We start from the raw sequence: 21,617 nt of genomic DNA on the forward strand, positions 1-21,617 counted from the left end.
AATACTGGAAGACCGCTATGATGTCACTCCTAGTCCTTCCTCTCTCTAAACCTTGTTGTTGTTAGTTGCGAAGTCGTGTCCGACCCATCGGACAATGTTCCTCCAGGCCTTCCTGTCCTCTACCATCTTCTGGAGTCCCTTTAAGCTCACACCTACTGCTTCAGTGACTCCATCCAGCCACCTCATTCTCTGTCGCTCTCTAAACTAGCCATACTCAATTCCTGCAACCGTTCTTCATGTTTTAGTCTCCGGGGTTTGGATCATCTTAGTTGCCCTTCTCCGTACATTTTTTCCCCCAAGGTCTCAACATCTTTTGTTCGTAGTATGGTGACCAAAACTGGCTGCAGTATTCCAGGTGTGGCCTCACTAGGTAACCGTCTTAGTTGCTCTTCTCTGCACTTTTTTTCCCCCCAAAGTTCAAAATCCGAGAGATCGCCCCCTCCCCAATCAAGGTCACAGAGATCCAACCTGGATCCCCCCACCTGTTGCTTCCACGGCAGAGTGAGGACCCAGGAAAGGGGGGGGGGCGGCGGCGATCCCTCAACAGCTGCCAGGAGATCAATCAGGCCGGGGTCCCCAGACCCCGCTTGGAAGCAGTGATTGCTCGCCCCCTCCCGCGGCGCCTCCCCTGGTGTGAATGCCGGGCAAAGTGGTGTTAGTTGCGGGCTGGCTTCTGCTGCTTCGCCTACGGAGCCTCCTGATCGCCGCCGCCGCCGCTTTCCGGGGGCAGTGGGGGGAAGCCGGTGCCCGCGGGCGCCCGCTTGCAAAACGGAGGCGAGCTCGGGGCTTTGCGCGCGGCGCTGAACCGGCTCCTTTGCGCCCATCCTCGCCCGCTGCGGCCCGTGCGCAGGCCAGGGAGGGAGGCAGGGAGGGATGGGCGCTTTGCACACGCCTCGCTGACCTCGCGGCCGCTATAAAAGGCCGCCGGTGGGCAGCCCCGCACCATCCCGTTCCTCCTTCGTTCGCCTTGATCTGTTTGCGCGTCTCTCCTCTCTCTCGTTGCAATGGATCCCCAGAACTGCGGCTGCGCCACCGGTAAGCCTGGCTTCTTGCTTTCCCACGAGCTCTGCGCGTTGCCTGCGGGGGTTGCATTGCCTAAAGCGACTCCCCTCCCTTGAGAAACCCGTTCTTTGCTGCCGAACCGGCTGGCTTCAGCCAGCCAGCCAGCCAGCCGGCTGCTGTACGAAAGCAGTAAGCCAGGATTCAGCGCAGGAGATGTATTTATTTTTATTTTATTTTAATTCCATTGATATCCCGCCCTTCTCCGAAGACTCAGGGCGGCTTACAAGCTTAGCAGTAGCCTTCATTCTATGTATATGCCTGCTTATTAGGGCTTTCACACACCCCCAAGCGGCATTATTACAAAGTCAGCTTATTGCCCCCAACAATCTGGGTCCTCATTTTACCTACCTGGGAAGGATGGAAGGCTGAGTCAACCTTGAGCCTGGTGGGACGCGAACCTGCACTAATTGCAGGCAGCTGGTGATACTTAAGGAGGCTTTTCGTGGCTTTGAGCCTTGCCAGCCCTCCAGGTGTCGGGAAGCGAGTGAGGTTTGTCCGCCTCCGACGTGCTGCAAGAGACCCGTTTCTTCTGCCCGGGTCCCGCGAACTCTTTCTGGGTGTTTCTGCCAGGTCTCTAATTGGGGTTTACCCCCATCTTTTATACACACACACACACACACACACAGACATACAAAGACACACGCAGAAGCTGCTATACACTGTTCCGCCTCTAATTGGGGTTTACCCCCATCTTTTATACACACACACACACACACACACACACACACACACACACAGAGAGACATACAAAGACACACGCAGAAGCTGCTATACACTGTTCCGGGCAGCTGCTTGACGCTTAAGCAGGCAATGCGTGCTGTAAACTACAGTTTTAGTTCTGGTTTAGCATATGCGACTCCAGCCTTTGGTAGCTTTTAAAACCACGGTTAACTCAATAGTTTAATGTGAATTAAACTAGGTTTGTTAAACCATGGTTAAGGCATAGCTTAACCTGAAGAATTTTCTCTTGTCTCTGGGGTAGGGTAGCCACCCAAATTTAACTTTGAAAAGCACGTTGGGTGTCTTAGAGGAAACTCCAGATAGGGGGGGGGAAATCTCCCAAATCCTACCGTGCCCACAAAGTTCCTTTCTCTGCACCAGGTGACGAATTAGGTTTTTTAAACTGCTACTTAAGGCTGAAACGTTAACCTAGTTTTTTGCAGAAAGATTTGCTTCTGAACTGTTTACGGCCTTTTATCATAATCTTAAGGCCCAAGATCTTTTTTAAAAAATGCTTTTTGCAATTTGGTAGGGGTTACTGGGCTCAAATTTCCAATTTTTTAAAAAAAAGTTCATGCAGGGTAAAACAAGGCAGTTTCCCCCCCCCCAGACTCTTTGCCTCTGTTCTCAAAGGGGAATTGATTTTCCTGTTAATTTATTCCTGTTTTCCGCAAATGTGGGAGTAAAACTGGCTGGGAAATGAAGAGAATTGCCACGAAACTGCCTGTTCTGTTTCCCTCTAGTTCCTTTGAAGGAATAACTTGACTTTCTACAAATCTATCCATTTCTCTACTGCTCCTGAAGGCTGGGAGAAATGGGGTTTCCGTAGAAACTTGGCCCCGGGGATCCTTGGTATGAGGCTAGCAACCCCAGTAAGCCTAGAGCAGTTCAAATTGTCCGATGCTACAGCTTAATGGCAAACTTGAACTATTACAGGTTTCAATTGCCTAAGCCTTAAGGCCCTTCACAAATTTTTATTTATTTATTTATTTATTTTAATTCCATTTATATCCCGCCCTTCTCCGAAGACTCAGGGCAGCTTAGCAGTAGCCTTCATTCTATGTATATGCCTGCTTATTAGGGCTTTCACACACCCCCACAAGCGGCATTATTACAAAGTCAGCTTAATTGCCCCCAACAATCTGGGTCCTCATTTTACCTACCTTGGAAGGATGGAAGGCTGAGTCAACCTTGAGCCTGGTGGGACTCAAACCTGCACTAATGGCGGGCAGCCGGTGTTACTTAAGGAGGCATTAGCCCACTGCTCCACCAAGGCTCAAGGCTTGTCCTGGAAAGCGGGCAAAACTCAACTGGGAAGAGAGTTGTGAACCGTTTCTGTGTCACGGGAGTCTTCAAACTTGGCCCTTTTATGACCTGTGGACTTCAACTCCCAACATTTGAAGTTTGAAGACCCCTGCTGTATCGGGATAACCCGGTTCTTCATGAAAGGTGTTGACTCACAGGTGTGGTTTGTGATGCTCCCTTTCATCCAGTGACATCTATTCTTTTCCTTTCCTGTTTTCAGGCAATTCTTGCTCATGTGATGGATCCTGCAAATGCAAAAACTGCAAGTGTACTTCGTGTAAAAAAAGTAAGCCTTGTTTTCTAGAAATCCAATTGGGGGTTAAAAGAACCTGTTTTTTTTTTTTAAAGAAGAAGAGGGGACATTGCAAGTCATTTGATTTGACGTAAGACTTGCAATATAAGCCTAACTAGTTCCATGGTAGAGGGACGCGGTGGCTCAGTGGGTTAGGAGGCTGAGCTTGTTGATCAGAAGGCCGGCAGTTTGGTGAGCGCCTGTTACTCCTCCCAGCTTCTGCCAACCTAGCAGTTCGAAAGCACGTAAAAATGCAAGTAGAAAAATAGGGACCACTACGGCGGGAAGGTAACAGCGTTCCGTGTGCCTTTGGCATCTAGTCACGCCGGCCACATGACCACGGAGACGTCCTCGGAAAAGCGCTGGCTCTTTGGCTTTGAAACGGAGATGAGCACCGGCCCCTAGAGTCGGAATCAACTAGCACGCATGTGCAGGGGAACCTTTACCTAGTCCCAGGGTGTCATTGGAACGCTCTTGAATAAGGGTCCATGTCAGAATCCATTTATATCACATTTCATAAATGTATAGGTAGAACAATGTGCTTATTCTGGGGATTCTGCCATCTCTCCGAGGGGGGGGGGAGAGGATAGACTTTAGGCATCTTCAAACAGGGAACATTTGAACTGGGGGAGGGAGGGGGAGTGATAGATCTGGATTGCATCTTCATTTACAACAAAAAAGGAAGCAATAACCATAAAACCAAGGAGAGTTCCCTTTCCCATGGAAGGGCCTGACATCTGACCAAAGGGATGAGGGGAGGGGCTGAAATGGGAATGCTTTATATAGGATTGAAATGTAACTTTGTGGCAAAACAAGACGGAATCTAACAATCGATTCCATCCTAAACTTGCATCCAAGAGTTCTTATTTCCTAAGATGTGGATTGAGGTGGGTCCTGACAGTCCATGAGTTTGGACAGACTGAACGCTCTTGAAAGATATTACAGTTCCAGTTCATATAATTGTGCTATGAAGTACCCATTAGAATGGAGACTAAAACATGGGAAGAACGGTTGCAGGAATTGGGTATGTCTAGTCTAGAGAAAAGGATTAGTGTTCCCATATTTGAGGGGCTGCCACAAAGAAGGGGGGGGGTCAACCTATTTTCCAAAGCACCAGAGGGCAGGGCGAGAAGCGACCTGGAACTAAGGAGAAAGTTCCTAACAGAACAATCAACTACTAGAGCAGCTTGCCTTCAGAAGTTGTGGGTACTCCCATCACTGGAGGCGCTTAAGAAGAGAACTGGACAGCCGCTTGTCTGAAATGGTATAGGGGTCTCCTCCTTGAGCAGGGGGTGGACTAGATGACCTCCAAGGTCCCTTCCGGCTGTATTCTCAGTAGTACGCAATTACCATGTAGTTGAGGTTTAATCCTGTGCATTCTAGAGAATTTTATTCTGAGCCAGGAGGATATTCTTGTCTTTTCCCTAACAAGATTTTATAGATATTTGAAGCTACAAATAAATTTCTTGGTTGAACATTTTATTGGGCTGTGTAAATTGGGCAAAATATGGCTTGTCCATTTGGAAACTGAGTCAGATTGAGATTGAATGTGGGAATTGAACCAGTCCAGTGTAGACTTTCAGTCTGATCTAGAAAACCAATTCTTTGCCTTCAAACAAGCGTCCAAGCTGATTTATCGATTGCTTGTACCCCCCTTTCTCACATTATTTTGCCTCCTGTTTTTCCTGACTCCTTCCAGGCTGCTGTTCCTGCTGCCCAGCCAGCTGTGACAACTGTGCAAAAGGTTGCGTCTGCAAAGACCCTTCTGTGAACAAATGCAGCTGCTGCCCCTGAACCCTTGGCCAACTTTTCTTTCCCCCTGTAACTAGGTTAAATCTGTTGTACAGTAAATATGATTTTTCAGGCTACAGCAATGCGTGTTGTCATTGCTTCTAGCTGGAGAGCATGAAAATAAAGCTGACTTCAGACAAACGGAGTCTGTCTGGTTTTTGATTGTGGGAGTGGGTTTCTTCAAGTTACAAACCTGGTTTTTAATGGTCATCACCTACATAGAAGTCTGGGAGAGTCCTTCTGAATATATCTTGGGGGTTCGTTAAACATTGTGATCTACATATAATCCACACATTCTGTGTATCCAAAAGCAAGCAAACCACATTGCAAATGGACCTAGATTTTGTGTATATATATAAAATTTCTCCTTAGTTCCAGGTTGCTTCTGTTCTTGATAGATTTCCATCCATTGCTGCTTCTCCTACTGTCAGGTACTATGGAAAATAGGCTGACCCCTATTGGGACAGGAATTTCCATCATAAGTCCAGGGTTGTTATTAAATGAGTTTTATCACATGGCCGGACCTGAATTTCTGACCATTATTTCCACTGTGGTCTTTAAATAAATCAAACAAATCGTTAAGCAAATCTTTCCCCAAAGGATTGTTTGACGAGAACTCGCCAAAAAAATCTTTTAAACAAATTACAATCCTGTGATTACAGGATGTTGCAAATGAGAACTGGTTGCCATGGGCCTGAACTGCAATTCTCAGCAAGCTGGCTGGGGAATTCTGGGAGTTGAAGTCCACAGGTCTTAAAAGTGGCCAAGGTTGAGCACACCTGGGCTGTAGGATAACAACTGTGTGGCTATAGATCTGTGGAAATCATCTGGCCTTGACTGGGGATGATGAGAGCTGTGGTCCAGGCCTACCTGATGTAGACCACATTGGGGAAGGCAGTTTGTCAACAGCTTCAAATGCAAGGGACTGACTTTTGTAGAGAGTAGAGCCCAAGAATTATGTTGCTAAGTGAGAAATAGTGAGTTTTGCCCCATTTTACAACTTTCTTGTCACTTGTTAATCACTGCTGCTGTGAGTAACATGGTTGTTAAGAGAATCTGGCTCCCCCATTGACTTTGCTTGTTAGAAGGTCGCAAAAGGGGATCACATGACCCCAGGACACAGCCACTGTCGTAAATATGAGTCAGTTGCCAAGCATCTGAATATAAATCTCGGGACCTTGGGGATACTGCAATGGTCATAAGTGTGAAAAATCACATTTTTCAGTGATGATGTAAATAATTGTAAGCCGAACTACCTGTACTCATTCCTGCATGGCTGATTCCTTCTTTCTTCCCTCCCTGCCTTCTTGAGAAGAGAAACGGCAGCACCTGTTCTCAGGTGAACAGGTGGAAAGCCAAAGAGCACAGGATGCCTCACCTTAGTCTCATCAACCTAATTAGAAACTTGTTCCAAAACGAGAGAGATGAGGGCTTGAACTGGAGGCAAAACGAGAGGAACTGCAGGAGTGGGAAGCAAGTAATCTTTGAGAGATGAGGTGGCTGAAAAACCAGAGCCGACAGACGAGTTTTCTCTTGGGGGCAGGGATGGCCCTGTGTGGATCCTAAGTTGAGATGATAAAAGCAACAAGTAGAAGCTTGTTCCTATAGCTCAGCGTTTCCCAGTTCCAACCACTTGGACGATGTATGGACTTCCAGCTCCCAGGATTCCCTTGTTGCAGAGATTGACAAAAACATGATCCTTGAACGAGCCAATTTGAGGGAAATGTTGTGGAGTCCCTACCTCAGGGGTCTTCAAACTGGGCCCTTTTATGACTTGTGGACTTCAACTCCCAGAATTCCTCAGCCAGCGTGCAGGGGTCTTCAAACTGGGCCCTTTTATGACCTGTGGACTTCCAACTCCCAGAATTCTGGCTCAGGAATTCTGGGAGTTGAAGTCCACAAGTCATAAAAGGGCCCAGTTTGAAGACCGCTGTCCAACCTGGTTTAGTTTTCACCTGCCTGATAACTGTGAAGTGGGTCTAAAGGCTGGCTGGGGGCTTCTGGGAGTGTGGAGGTCCTTCCCTCTCAAAGAGGCTGAGGTTGAGAAAGGGTGCAAGCCCCTCAGGCTTTAGAATGAAACTCTTCCCCACTCCATTGGGCCTGCTGCCTGCAAATAATAAAACTACAAAAACTCTGCCCAGTGCCCAAAGGGCTTTTTCAAGAGGCAACCGGTCTTCCTTGTTTTTCTTGGAAGATGTTTCGCTTCTCATCCAAGAAGCTTCTTCCGCTGTTGATTCCCCACCATCCAGTCAGAGCGGAAGAAGCTTCTTGGATGAGAAGCAAAAAGTCTTCCAAGAAAAACAAGGAAGTCTGGTTGCCTCTTGAAAAAGCACCTTTGGCATAACCGTGACCCAGATGACTGAGAATCTCCATAAACAAACTCTGCCCAGCTTTTGGAGAAATTGGGGTGGGGGGAAGAAAACCAGGGTTAGGTTTATGGGCAGACACGCTTATCTAAGCATATCAATATTCCTGGCTCCAAAAAGTGACCAAAGGGTGATCCAGAGAAATGTGTCATTATAGATAATCCCTCACTTATAACAGTTTGTTTACCGATCATCCAAGGTCAGTAAATGACACTGAAAAAATTGACCTAGGACTGTTTATTTCCTACTTAACGACCATTGCAGCATCCCTATGGTCGTGTGAAATGGGGCAAAACTCACTTACCAAAGGTCTCACTTAGCAACTGAAATCTTTGGCTCAATTTTGATAAGTTGAGGACTTCTTAGGAGACCTGACAGCAGTGTTCCAGTATTTGAGGGTCTGCCACCAAGAAGAGGGGGTCAACTTACGTTGCAAAACACCAGAAGGCAGGACAAGAAACAATGGATGGAAACTGATCAAGAAGCAACCTGGAATTAAGGAGAAACTTCCTGACAGTGAGAACAATTAACCAGTGGAACAGCCTTGCCTCCAGAAATCGTGGGTGCTCCATCACTGGAGGCTTTTAAGAAGAGACTGGACATTCACCTGTCTGAGACAGTATAGAGCAGGGGTAGGCAACCTCGGCTCTTTTATGACTCATGGACCTGGGAGCTGAAGTCCGTGAGTCATAAAAGAGCCGAGGTTGCCTACCCCTGGTATAGTCTCCTGCTTGAATAAGTGGTTGCACTAGAAGACCTCCAAGATCCCTTCCAACTCTATTATTCTGTCATTTTAGTAGTATATAGATTTAACTTTGATCACTGCCCATAATAATAAAATCACATTGCAAGGGGTTTCCCCGCATTTTTTTGAAACAATGTGCCAGCCTTTCCAAGCATCTGCTTAGAATATGTATTCCTTCTCAAGAAGATAGGCTCACCTTTGAATATTGATACTAGCCTCTCCAACATACATTTCTGGAGCTCAGACCCTTATTTATGAGCCGTGCCCAGGCAGGGCACACAGGAGCAGAGAAACGTGCTGGCACCCTCTTGCCAAGATGATGAGGGACATGGCTTTGGGCTGAAATACATTTCACACTGTTAGCTGTATTGCTGCAATCAGCAACTTAAGAGTTGTGGAGGGTGATGCTCCAGCAGGATTGAGGCCCAGGGCAAAAGGGAGAGAGCTTGTGTGTGTAGACAAATTTGCACAGCAAGAACGCTGCCTTTCCTCTCTAGAAGTTTGCCTGGAATTTGATGAAAGGGAGGAAGCGTTGAACATCTTTTCAAAAGATTTGCACAAGACGGCTTACAAGCCTCAGTGGATGGTTGCACGCAACGTCCTAAATTAAAACTTAGCCTATCGCAAAATGGGGGCATTTCTATCAGGCTTCACCTAACAAATATCTTCACGGGCTCTCTTTATGGGCAGAATTAGAGACAGCCAAGAGGGGAAAAAAAATCAGTTCATCTTTGTTAATAGAAACAACGCTCCATTCTTGTGTCTTTTTATCCCACCAGGGTTATTGCTATTATGGATGGTTCCGCACAGTCAGCCAGATGTTCAGGATGGATTTGGCATTTTTATCCACCTGTTGAGTCCTTCCCAAGGACCTGGGATAGGCAGATGTTGTTGTTTGATGGTGCTACAGGATTTCAGTGTGTATAGTTCCTCCTCTTCTTTAAGCTAACCACAACACTCCAATAAAAGCAATTTTCAAAACTAATAAACAAAACCCTAAAGGCTATCAACAATCGCCTTAAAGCATAAATAAGCATGACCAACAGTGAAATCCATCCATACATCAACTCAACATAGCCAATATTTAAAACACAATATTTGATTAAAAAAACAAGCTGAAATACAAAGCAATTTTAATCTAGCTGGATTATGGAGCAGACTCCACTATTTATCTGGCAATTATGTGCATCTGCCCTATTTCAGAATTCAACAAACTTAGTAAATTTATTTTTAAAAAAAATCAAATGTGCTGCATTAAGCACCAAAGAGTAAAATATTGCAGCGCCCAGTTCTCTCTTAATCATTGTGACTATCCATTTCCAGTTGCTGTAATTTCTGATATTACTTCATCAGTATTTCCAACAAAACATTTGTGTTAATACCTTCCTGGCTTTTGCAAAAAAGGAGTGGCAGCTGGTTATTGCAAGGGATGAGCCTAACTTGGTTAGGCAACCTTGGCTCTTTTATGACTTGTGGACTTCAACTCCCAGAATTCCTGAGCAAGCTATGGTTGCCTACCCCTGTAGGACCTAACTGCAGGTTGTTTGCTTGTAAGCTTGGCAGTCTTACTACAGTAGTTCGTGCTGTGCACTTCAAACTAAAGACATTATTTTCATCCACAAGTGCCTGGCGCCACCAAGTGGTTACGTTTAGTATGGCAGGTTTGTGTATATTTCTATTTAAACCTTTGTTACTGCAATTAAGTTAAGTGAATCACTGCAGTTGTTAAGTTAGTAACACAGTGGTTTAAGCAAATCTGGTTTCCCCATTGATTTTGCTTGTCAGAAGGTCGCAAAAAGGGGATCACATGACCCCGGGACACTGGAACCGCCATAAATATGAGCCATTTGCCAAATGTCTGAATTTTGATGGCACGACCAATGGGGATGCTGCAAAAGTTGTCAATGTGAAAAACGGCCATCTCACTTTTCCAGTGCCGTTGTTAACTTCCAACCACCACTAAATGAATGGTTATAAATTGAGGACTGCTTGTACTAGGTTCATAAACCTATAGTTTTACCTGATACACAACACAAATAGGCTGAGGAAAGGAATCCATTTTTTTTTAAAAAAAGTAATTGATAGGGAAGAAATTCCATATACTTGTACAGATACTGTCAAACTCTGGAGCGTGTTCTGAGCTGGAAGGAAAAATAAAAATGCAGACATCCCTTTCTCAATAGAGAATTTATTTTTTATTATGTATGAACAAACATCTGTTGGATAACATGGACCTTCCTCAAACTGGAGATTTTTCATTCAAGACCTCAGACGAGAACGAGAGATAAGGTTGGTGGTCTTATTCTCAAGCCACGTATTCCTACATCCATGGCAGGGGTGTCCAACCTTAGCTACTTTAAGACCTGTGGACCTCAACTCCCAGAATTCCCAATCAGCACGGCTGGCTGGAGAATTCTGGGAGTTGAAGTCCACGAGCCTTAAATATTCCCCAAGGTTGGCCAATATGTTGTTAAGAGAATGCTGAATGCAATTTAGAAGCGCGTTTCTCAACTCCACCAACTTTAAGATGTATAGACCTCAGCTCCCAGCATTCCTCAGCCAACATGGGAGTTAAAGTCTATGCATTATGGTGACCAGGAAATTCTGGGATTTGAAGTCCACATATTTTAAAATGGCCGAGGTTGACAAACACTGATTTAGAACAAACAAAGTTTTGACCCAAAGTTAGCAAGAGAAAAACACCAACGGGTATTGGATTTGGAGGCAAGAGTTTCCTCTGACCAAATTAGGCCTGCCGGTGACCTCAGCTGCTTTTATCATTCCCAGAAACCAGGGTTGTTCCAAGCAGTGAACTAACATTAGTTTATGGTCAACACTTCATTCTGGATCACTTGACTCAACTGAGTTTGGAGGTCGCTCAACTTCTTCTTCAGGCCTGATAAGGCCGAGAGTACGATGGTCTCGGGACGCAGAGAGCCACAGGACTCCACATTGTAGTAAAACCTGAGCAGGGATAAGAAGGTTGGGGGACCTTAATTTAACCCACGATTGAAACCTAGCATTTGGGGTTTGTAATCTGCGGTTTTATTAATTTAATTATTGCACTGATGTGCCCCTGAATTGACAATTCCCTGGGCTCCTGGCCTTTGATCCATTATCGTTGCTTTTCAGCACCATTATTTATGGTGTTCAACAAGCCAGGATTAAAACAAAACATGGATTAAGCTGAAGTGTGAACAAAGCACTGTGCTGGTTTCAGGGGAGGTAAGAGAATGCCACCGTCCTAATTGGCTGTTTAGACCACAGGTAATCCTTGAGTTACGACTGCAATGGAACATGCCCATCACCCGTTATTATAACTCGTTACTGTTGTAAACTGCGTCACCCACATTGCTGACCTGATTTTGTGACTTTATTGTGGTGGCTGTTGAGCAAAATACCGCAGTTCTTAAGTGAATCCTGGCCATTAAGCAAACCGATGGTTTGCTGGGGAGACATTTTTACAAAAAACAGAAGCAAATGCTGTTTTTTGGGGGAAAAAAACCCATTGTAGTGTGTGGTGACATGTCTGCAGGACACGGCAAACGTCTGTAAAGGCAGCTCCGTTGCCGTGTCCAAAGTGTGATCATCTGACTGCAGGGGGGAGGGAGACCACTGTCCCTTCAAATCCAGGTCATACAGACACCCCCAGGGAAGTCCATGGTATCTTTCCACAATCACTAAGTGATTGGTTGTAAGGACTACCGTATCTCCTTGAAAATAAGACTCAGTTGAAAAATAAGCCCTAACGCATCTTTTGGAGCAAAATTCCATAAGACCCGGTCTTATTTTTGTGGAAACCCGGTACCTGTAGTCTTGTCCAACCAGCTGAGTTCCAGTTGGAGAAAATATAGTTCAGATACCCGATCCCTCACCTTTCTGGCTTCCCGTTGGGGTCGTAGGCAGCCTGGGCTTCATCTTCGTCAATTTCAGAATATTCGCTCTTTGGCCTAGAAGGAGACAGAAACACAGAACTGATGTGGCCGGGTGCAAAGGTAAACACCCCTAGAGAAGACCCTTGGGAAAGATCACAGGCAATCAAAAAAAAAACCCAGGATGTCGGACGTCAAGGTGGTTTAGATGCCAGCCCAGATGTCAAAATAACCTGAGGGAAACTCAAAAGAGGCAGGTCCTGATAAGACAGTCCTGGAGAAAAGACGTCTTTCAGGTCACAAAAATCAGAAGCATCTGACTGACCAAACAGGAACAAGAAGGAAAAGCTTTACAGAAACCTACCATTCCTCAGGCTTGGGATAGACTGTATGACGCAGGGCGTTGTCTGGATCGTACTCGAAGGCCACACCTGCTGTGGGGTTCCACTTGGCATGCTCCTTACCAAAGCCCTTCGTAGCATAGGCCCGGAGCTTTAGTTCTTGGCCTTTGCGTAACTTGACAATCAGGATGTCTTTAAAAAAAAAAAAAGGGACAACGGTACATCTTGTTGGACTGTTGGCTTATCAGAATGGCGATGGGTGCCCATAAATCAGACATGTCAAACACAAGGCCCGGGGGCCGGATCCGGCCCGCGAAGTGGTTTCATGTGGCCCGCGAAGCCATCCTGGAAACAGTGAGGGAACGGCCCCCACTGCCTTGGCCCTGGCCCAGAGACCCTCCTTCTGCCAGAGACCCTCAGATCTTTCCCACTCCTGCCCAGGCCCCCCTAGGCACCCTTGATGCCAACGATGTAGAGCTGGCCACACCCACCCAGTAGGCCATACGCACTCTAGCCACACCCACCCAGTAGGCCACGCCCACCCAGCCCCCTGAGGGCAACCGCAATGCTGATGCGGCCCTCAATGAAATTGAGTTTGACACCCCTGCCATAAATGAAGAATGCTATATTGCAGGCTGACTCTGACCACTGCCAGGAGTTTGATCTTGACCGGCTCAAGGTTGACTCAGCGTTCCATCCTTCCGAGGTCAGTAAAATGAGCACCCAGATTGTTGGGGACAAATATGCTGACTCCATAAACAGCTTAGAGAGGGCTGTGAAACACTGTGAAGCAGTGTATAAGTTTATATAGTCTCAAGTATTGCTATTGCCTTTCCTTCTATTCCTCCGTCCCTCCATGATGCGCGGTGGTTAAAACGCGTTATTGCAGGCAGACTCTGCCCACTGCCAGGAGTTCAATCCTGACAGACTCAAGGCTGACTCAGCCCTTCCACCCTTCCGAGGTCAGTAAAATGAGGACCCAGATTGTTAGGGGGCAAAAGGCTGACTCCGTAAACCGCTTAGAGAGGGCTGTAAAGCACTGTGAAGCGGTATAGAAGTCTAAGTGCTATAAAGTAAGATGTGGGATGTCTTGCTCAGAAAAAGTCTTCTCCAGCCCAATACCTTCCTTAATCATCACCACCATCATCTGCCCAAGCTTATAGCTGTCCCATGAAAATGGACTCTTAGTACCAACTACAGCTGTGGTATCCACTACTCAAGTGATGGCTCATAGATCAGCCAGAATGCTCCTCCTTCTTAAAGCAGGGTTTTCCAAACTTGGCAACTTTTAAGCCTTGTGGAATTCAGCTCCCAGAATTCCCCAGCCAGCCATGCTTGGGAACGTACCATCTGGTTCAACGTAGTCATTGGGATCATTGTCCCTTCTCCTGGATGTCACCTGCAGGGGACAAAGGAAAGTTAGAACAAGGACAATGCCATTTGGCCCTAAGCCTCCGGGGAGAAGGCTGGAAAGGAGAGCAAAGGCTTGGGGTAAAACGAAGCTGAACTGCGAGATGATTTGTCGGTGAGAACCTACAAAGTTTCCAAGGTTGTTTCCCCGGGAGAAGAGTGCCACACGGAGAGCGACTTGTTTCCAAAACATCTCTTTTAAAATCGTTTGGACAATGAGAGACAAGCAGTGGGGAAGGGAGCAAGGAAGGAAAGTTAACTGGGAAAATTTTACATGCAAACTCTCAGTTCTGGCTTTGAAACTGCTGTTAATTCACGTCACTTCTAGTAAACCACACCTTTCTCAACAAACGGAGGTAGGGATCGTTTTTACTTAGAAGCCCAGGTCGAAGCAGGTCTGACAGTTCAACTCGTGAAGCCTGAATAGAGTTATGGACTACTAACGATAAGAAATGAGAACAAATAACCCGCGTTGTCCTTCGAAAGAAGCAAGCGTTTCTGCACAAAGCTTTCTAGAATCTGCAAACGGTCTGCAACCATCAAGTTGCTTTCTTGGAGTTTTGGCCCTGTTCATCTCTTGACCCAACCTCCCTCGAGGACGGCCATGTGGAGAGAGAGAGAACAGGATAAAAAAGGTAAAGGTTCCCCCGCACATGCATGCTAGTCGTTACGGACTCTAGGGGCCGGTGCTCATCTCCGTTTCAAAGCCGAAGAGCCAGTGCTTGTCTGAGGACGTCTCCGTGGTCACGTGGCCGGCATGACTAGACGCCGAAGGTGCACAGAACGCTGTTACCTTCCCACCGTAGTGGTCCCTATTTTTCTACTTGCATTTTTTACATGCTTTCGAACTGCTAGGTTGGCAGAAGCTGGGACAAGTAACAGGCGCTCACTCTGTTACGTGGCACTCGGGATTCGACCCGCCAAACTGCCGACCTTCAGATCGACAAGCTCAGTGTCCTAACCCACTGAGCCACCGCATCCCTTGAGAACAGGATACTGACCGGTATAACTTGGGAGTTGTTGGAGATCAAATCCCGAGATGTGACATGCCGAGTCTGGTCTTCATTGCACCGGACATCCAGAGAGAACTCCACTGAACAGTCGGGACAAAACTCATCACAGTTGCAGTCCTGATAAAAAAGGGGAGACGGGAAGGATGAGGGATCCTTCTGGAGCTCAACTCACCCAGGGAATATCAGTCTTCTAAAAGCAGAGGTCCCCAATCTTTTGGGCACCAGGGACTGGTTCCATGGAAAGAGGATTTTTTTTTGCGCACGGACCAGAGGGTTGCGTGGTTTTGTGGCTGCCTGCATCCCGCGGATGGGGCTGTGTTTGTTTGTGCGGACCGGCTGTTGGCATACCGCAGCTCGGTACCGTCCCACGGACCTGGGGTTGGGGACCTTGGCTCTAAATGAGGCCACACACTGGCCCGGACTGGCCACTGGCCATGGCAGATGCCCTCTATAAGCGGAGCAAAATGCCAACCCTGAACGGTGACGGTGGGGCCAAAAAACCCCAAACTATCCAACACAAGAGAGGCAGAGGTCAAAAGAGAGCCTATAACGGAGATTTCGCTGGATTCCTGGCTGTTTACACACACACACACACACACACACACACACACACTGCAACTTAGTTTGTAATCTTCCAGTTAAGATTTCAGATTTTATATTCTACGCTTTGTATTTTACCCGTGTTCCTTTTTACTGACATACGATGTGAATGTGCCACGAGACAAATAAATACAGCAGGCAGAAACTAAAGATATGCAAGCGAATTACAGGCAGACCTCAACTCGTGACCACAGTCGATCCCCAAACTTCTGTTGCTATCTGAGACGGCTGTTAAGAGAATCGCTGCAGTTGTTAAGTGAGTAATACGGTTGTGAAGGGAATCCGGCTTCCCCCTTGACTTTGTTTGTCGGAAGGTTGCAAAAGGGGATCATGTGACCCTGGGACCCCACAACTGTCATAAATACAAGTCAGTTGCCAAGCGTCTGAATTTTGATCATCTGACCCTGGGGATGCTGCAGTGGTTGCAAGTAAGAAAAATGGTCATAAGTCACTTTGTCAGCACTGTTGTAACTTTAAACGGTCGCTAAATGAACCGTTGTAAATCGACTAATTGTGCTTTCAGGATTACAAGGTTCTGTTAATGTAGTTTTACAATAGCAATAGGACTTAAGACTTATATACCACTTCACAGTGCTTTATAGCTCTAAGCGGTTTACAGAATCAGCATGTCGCCCCCCCAAAACAAAACAACAACAACATAAACCCCAAGCTGGGTCCTCATTTCACCGACCTCGGAAGGATGGAAGGCTGAGTCAACCTTGAGCTGGTGAGAACTGAACTGCTGGCAGTTGGCAGAATTAGTCTGCACTACTGCATTCTAACCACTGCAGCACACACAGCATTCTCTTATAAAATAGAATTAAAATAAAATAGAATTAACTCATCTGGTATGTTTACTGACTGGGCTATCTAGTAAGGTGAACATCGATACTGCAAATTTGTCATTGCACAGCTATCTCCAATTCTGAATTCACTAACGGGAAGAGTTTCTCCAAGTTCAGCCGTGCCCCATTGAGCAGGGCGAAACGGCTGTTTTTCTATCATTCTTCTGGCTTCTTTCCCAAAGCCAGACTAGCTACTTTGGACCTGGTCTTCTGAAAGTCTAGAAAGCCAGACTGTTCACCATTGGTTAATTGTTTTGGTTATTTTTTTTAATTGAAAAGTTTTAAAATACAATTTTTAAAATATATACCCCATCTACCCCACCCCTCTCCCCTTCCCTCCCATCCCAACACCACCACCCCCGACTTCCCAGAGCCAAATACAGGGTATTACATCATACAATCTTACTCTAAAATATTCTAATTACTATAATTGCTCTTTAAACCCTCTCGCACTTTAACTCTCCTTAGCCATAGAAAAGAAAAATAATATAGCCTCTGGTTACAATAACTAATAACTATTCAAATGCTAAATGATACTTTGTAGTCCCATATTTGTTCTGAATAAAATCAATCCCATCTTTTCCATTCCACTATTGTTTTGGTTATTTTTATATTGTGATTTAATGGCATTGCATTGTGTTTGAAGTTTGTATTGCGGACATTTTATGAAAAAATGCATTGTATTGTAAGCCCAACCTGAGTCCAGCAAAGCAAATTTAATAAATAATCACCATAACAAAAGTGCAATCTAGGACAAGAAGTCACAGGGAGTTGGACAACATATAAATTTAATTTATTACTACTACTACTACTACTATTAATTTAGCATTCTGCAGCAAGGGTGCCTTGGGAGAAGAATTGAAAAAGGAATTTTGAGCCTCCATCTTTATCTCTCTGCTCATAGTGATCCTCCAGAAATATAGTTTATCGCTGGTTTAGACTCACCCTGGAATATTGCAGCTTATCAACCACACCGTCGCTGGTAAGTGGGATCAGACCTAAGGGGGGAGAGAAATTAATTGATGATGAAAAATAGTCAAAAGTTCCAATCCAGTCAGAACTATCTGGCAGAGTACGTGTAAGGTAAAGGTAAAGGTAAAGGTTCCCCCACACATGCTAGTCGTTTCCAACTCTAGGGGCCGGTTTCAAAGCCAAAGAGCCAGCGCTTGTCCGAGGACGTCTCCGTGGTCATGTGGCCGGCATGACTAGATGCCAAAGGTGCATGGAATGCTGTTACCTTCCCACTGCAGTGGTCCCTATTTTTCTACTTGCCTTTTTATGTGCTTTCGAACTGCTAGGTTGGCAGAAGCTGGGATGAGTAACAGGCGCTCACTCTGTTACACGGCACTCGGGATTCAACCTGCCAAACTGCCAACCTTCTGATCCACAAGCTCAGCGTCCTAACCCAGAGCCACCGTGTCCCTTATAGTACGTGTAAATAGCAATGATTCTAATTGAATCTATAATCAGTGTTTCTCACCCTTGCTAACTTTAAGGCAGGGGTCCCCAACCCCTGGTCTGTGGACCAGTACCGGGCTGTGGCATGCCTGGGCCGCACAAACAAGTGAAACCCCATCCGTGGGATGCAGGCAGCACACAAAACCACCCACCCTCCGATCCGTGGAAAAACCTCTCTCCACGAAACTGGTTCCTGGTGACCAAAAGGTTGGGGACCTCTGCTTTAAGGTATGTGGACTTCAAATCCCAGAATTACCATAGCTGGCTGGGGAATTCTGGGAGTTGAAGTCCACCTATCTTAAAATGGGCAAGGTTGAGAAATACTGATCTAGAGAATTCCTAAAGATGCTTTTTCCTTCTGTTGGTTTTTTTTTGGTAATTTTTTTTCTTGTATTTTTCATTTTCCGAATGAAATAAAATAAAAATTTACAAGAAAAAAGCTTTTTCCTTCTGTTGTATGAGTACTCACCTAACCTGTGTGCTATGAACTCATCGTGCAGCACTGATGAATTGGCGTCAATCTGAACCCAGTCGATAGCTGAACACAAAATAAGAATGACGTAAAACACAAATGAAGTTTCTTCTCAAATTAATACAAAGAGAAAGTGAATGAATGAGAGGACGTGACAAATGTCGGGGACATTACCTATAATAGGAACTTCTGCTATGAATACTCTCCTGATGGAATTGGCGACTCTGGAATAATAATAAAAAAAACCACCACAATATTCACAACATCTAAATTGCAATAGTTTGTAATAATTATCCCAGTTCTAGGAAGGCTTTGATAGGTGGATAAGCGTTCCAAATCCAGTCTGAATATCTGGCTGACTGGGTGATGAACCCTAATTTCCCATGCTGTCAGGGGAATTCTGGGAGAATTCTGATTTAAAGTTGCCCAGTTTGAGAAAGCAGTGGGCCTGCTGAAGTGACCCTTGCCTCCTCCCCAACCCCCCCATGCTAAACCACTTGCAGCTTGACCTTCAAGGGCAGCCCCATCAAGACCCCATTGCAGTATAGGTAGTCCTCTCCTTACGACCATAATTGAGGCCAAGGTTTCCACTGCTAAGCAAGCCAGTTGTTAAGAGAATTTTGCCCCATTTTACAAACTTTCCTGACACGGTTGTTAAGTGAATCGCTGCAGCTGTTAAGTTAGTAACAGGGTTAAGAGAATCTGGCTTCCTCACTGACTTTGCTTGTCAGGTCGTAAAAGCGGATCACGGGGACCCTGGGACGGTGCCACCGTCATGAATACAGGCCAGTTGCCAAACATCTGAATTCTTATCGTGTAGCCACGGGGATGCCGCAACAGTCATAAAAAACTTGGCTCTTAGAGCTGTCCGGCCTAGACTGAGGGGTTTTAATTGGGTTTTAATGCTTTAACTTTTTTAATTTTGGGCTCTAAATTTAATTAACTGTTTTAATTAACTGTTTTAAATTTTTTAACTTTTGTATGGTATGATTTTAATTGCCCTGTAAACCGCCCTGAGTCCTACGGGAATAGGGCGGTATATAAGTCAAAATAATAATAAATAAATAAATAAATAAATAAATAAATAAATAAAGTGTGAAAAACAGTCGTAAGTCCCTCTTTTCAGGGCTGTTGCAACTTTGAATGGTCACTAAATGAGCAACTACCTATAATCCAAAAGACTCGGGCAGGGGTGGCTGCCAGCAAGGCAGCCCAATATGCCCCCCATTGCTGCCCTGGCTGGATCTCCCCACATGCGAGTGGGGAAAGGCCCACGTGTCCAAACCATCTGGCCACGGCTGGTTCTCCCCACGCAGAGGCAGGGGAGAGAAAGACCCGCGTGTCCAGACTGGCTGCCCGTGGTTGTATACACCCATGCAGGGAAAGTCCTGCGTGTCCAGACCGGCTGGCCGTGGCTGGATCTCCCCACGCGGGGATGGGGCAGGGAAAGTCGTGCGTGTCCAGAATGGCTGGCTGTGGCTGGATCTTCCCACGTGGGGACGGGGCAGGGAAAGTCCTGCGTGTCCAGACCGGCTGGCCGTGGCTGGATCTCCCCAGGCAGGGACAGGACAGGGAACGTCCTGCGTGTCCAGACCGGCTGGCCGTGGCTGGATCTCCCCACGCGGGGACGGGGCAGGGAAAGTCCTGCGTGTCCAGAATGGCTGGCCGTGGCTGGATCTCCCCCCCGTGGGGACGGGAAAGTCCTGTGTGTCCAGACCGGCTGGCCGTGGCTGGATCTCCCCACGCGGGGACGGGGCAGGGAAAGTCCTGCGCGTCCAGAATGGCTGGATCTCCCCACATGCGGGTGGGGAAAGACCCACGTGTCCAAACCATCTGGCCACGGCTGGTTCTCCCCACGCAGAGGCAGGGGAGGGAAAGACCCGCGTGTCCAGACTGGCTGCCCGTGGCTGTATACACCCATGCAGGGAAAGTCCTGCGTGTCCAGACCGGCTGGCCGTGGCTGGATCTCCCCACGCGGGGACGGGGCAGGGAAAGTCCTGCGTGTCCAGACCGGCTGGCCGTGGCTGGATCTCCCCACGCGGGGACGGGGCAGGGAAAGTCCTGCGTGTCCAGAATGGCTGGCCCTGGCTGGATCTCCCCCCCCCCGTGGGGACGGGAAAGTCCTGCGTGTCCAGACCGGCTGGCCGTGGCTGGATCTCCCCCCGTGGGGACGGGAAAGTCCTGCGTGTCCAGACCGGCTGGCCGTGGCTGGATCTCCCCACGCGGGGACGGGGCAGGGAAAGTCCTGCGTGTCCAGAATGGCTGGCCCTGGCTGGATCTCCCCCCGTGGGGACGGGAAAGTCCTGCGTGTCCAGACCGGCTGGCCGTGGCTGGATCTCCCCACGCGGGGACGGGGCAGGGAAAGTCCTGCACGTCCAGAATGGCTGGATCTCCCCACATGCGGGTGGGGAAAGACCCACGTGTCCAAACCATCTGGCCACGGCTGGTTCTCCCCACGCAGAGGCAGGGGAGGGAAAGACCCGCGTGTCCAGACTGGCTGCCCGTGGCTGTATACACCCATGCAGGGAAAGTCCTGCGTGTCCAGAACGGCTGGCCGTGGCTGGATCTCCCCACGCGGGGACGGGGCAGGGAAAGTCCTGCGTGTCCAGAATGGCTGGCCCTGGCTGGATCTCCCCCCCCGTGGGGACGGGAAAGTCCTGCGTGTCCAGACCGGCTGGCCGTGGCTGGATCTCCCCACGCGGGGACGGGGCAGGGAAAGTCCTGCACGTCCAGAATGGCTGGATCTCCCCACATGCGGGTGGGGAAAGACCCACGTGTCCAAACCATCTGGCCACGGCTGGTTCTCCCCACGCAGAGGCAGGGGAGGGAAAGACCCGCGTGTCCAGACTGGCTGCCCGTGGCTGTATACACCCATGCAGGGAAAGTCCTGCGTGTCCAGACCGGCTGGCCGTGGCTGGATCTCCCCACGCGGGGACGGGGCAGGGAAAGTCCTGCGTGTCCAGACCGGCTGGCCGTGGCTGGATCTCCCCACGCGGGGATGGGGCAGGGAAAGTCCTGCGTGTCCAGGGCGGCTTGGCCGTGCAGAGACCCCTCCCCTCCCCTGAGACCCCCCTTCCCGGGCCGGCTTTGGGCAGGGGAAGGCGGGCGCCCGGTTGCCGCTGCTCACGCCAGGTCGGTGTTCTCGATGATGAACTTGACGTTGTCGTCGCTCAGCTCCGTGATGCGCACCGTGGGCTGGTTGGCGTAGGGCATGGCGGGGCCGGTGGTCTGGCTGCGCCTCGGCGCTTCCTTCTCCGGAGCCGGACGGGCGCTCGCCTGCCTCCCAGCGACCGGGAGGACCCGGAGCACGACGCCCCGCCTCGCC

General features: G+C 47.9%; 2 protein-coding genes across 2 annotated transcripts; one reads left to right on the plus strand and one right to left on the minus strand.

Moving 5' to 3' along the window:
• Window positions 1-809: 809 nt before the first annotated feature.
• LOC310645192 (metallothionein A-like) lies at window positions 810-5,311 on the plus strand. Its single transcript, XM_083370729.1, has 3 exons — window positions 810-1,035; window positions 3,308-3,373; window positions 5,079-5,311. Exons 1-3 carry the CDS (start codon window positions 1,005-1,007, stop codon window positions 5,171-5,173), a joined length of 192 nt encoding a protein of 63 aa, XP_083226855.1. The 5' UTR covers window positions 810-1,004; the 3' UTR covers window positions 5,174-5,311.
• Window positions 5,312-10,435: 5,124 nt separating this feature from the next.
• On the minus strand, window positions 10,436-21,617 carry POLR2C (RNA polymerase II subunit C). The gene is made up of 9 exons (XM_083370540.1): window positions 21,420-21,617; window positions 18,467-18,516; window positions 18,290-18,358; window positions 17,308-17,360; window positions 14,906-15,034; window positions 13,842-13,893; window positions 12,518-12,686; window positions 12,157-12,231; window positions 10,436-11,245 (listed from the first exon to the last, which is right to left on the minus strand). The coding sequence occupies exons 1-9, from the start codon at window positions 21,503-21,505 to the stop codon at window positions 11,101-11,103; spliced, it is 828 nt and encodes a 275-aa protein (XP_083226666.1). The 5' UTR covers window positions 21,506-21,617; the 3' UTR covers window positions 10,436-11,100.

This window comes from Vipera ursinii (genome assembly GCF_947247035.1).
Source record: "Vipera ursinii genome assembly, chromosome: 10".
Taxonomy (NCBI): Eukaryota; Metazoa; Chordata; class Lepidosauria; order Squamata; family Viperidae; genus Vipera; species Vipera ursinii.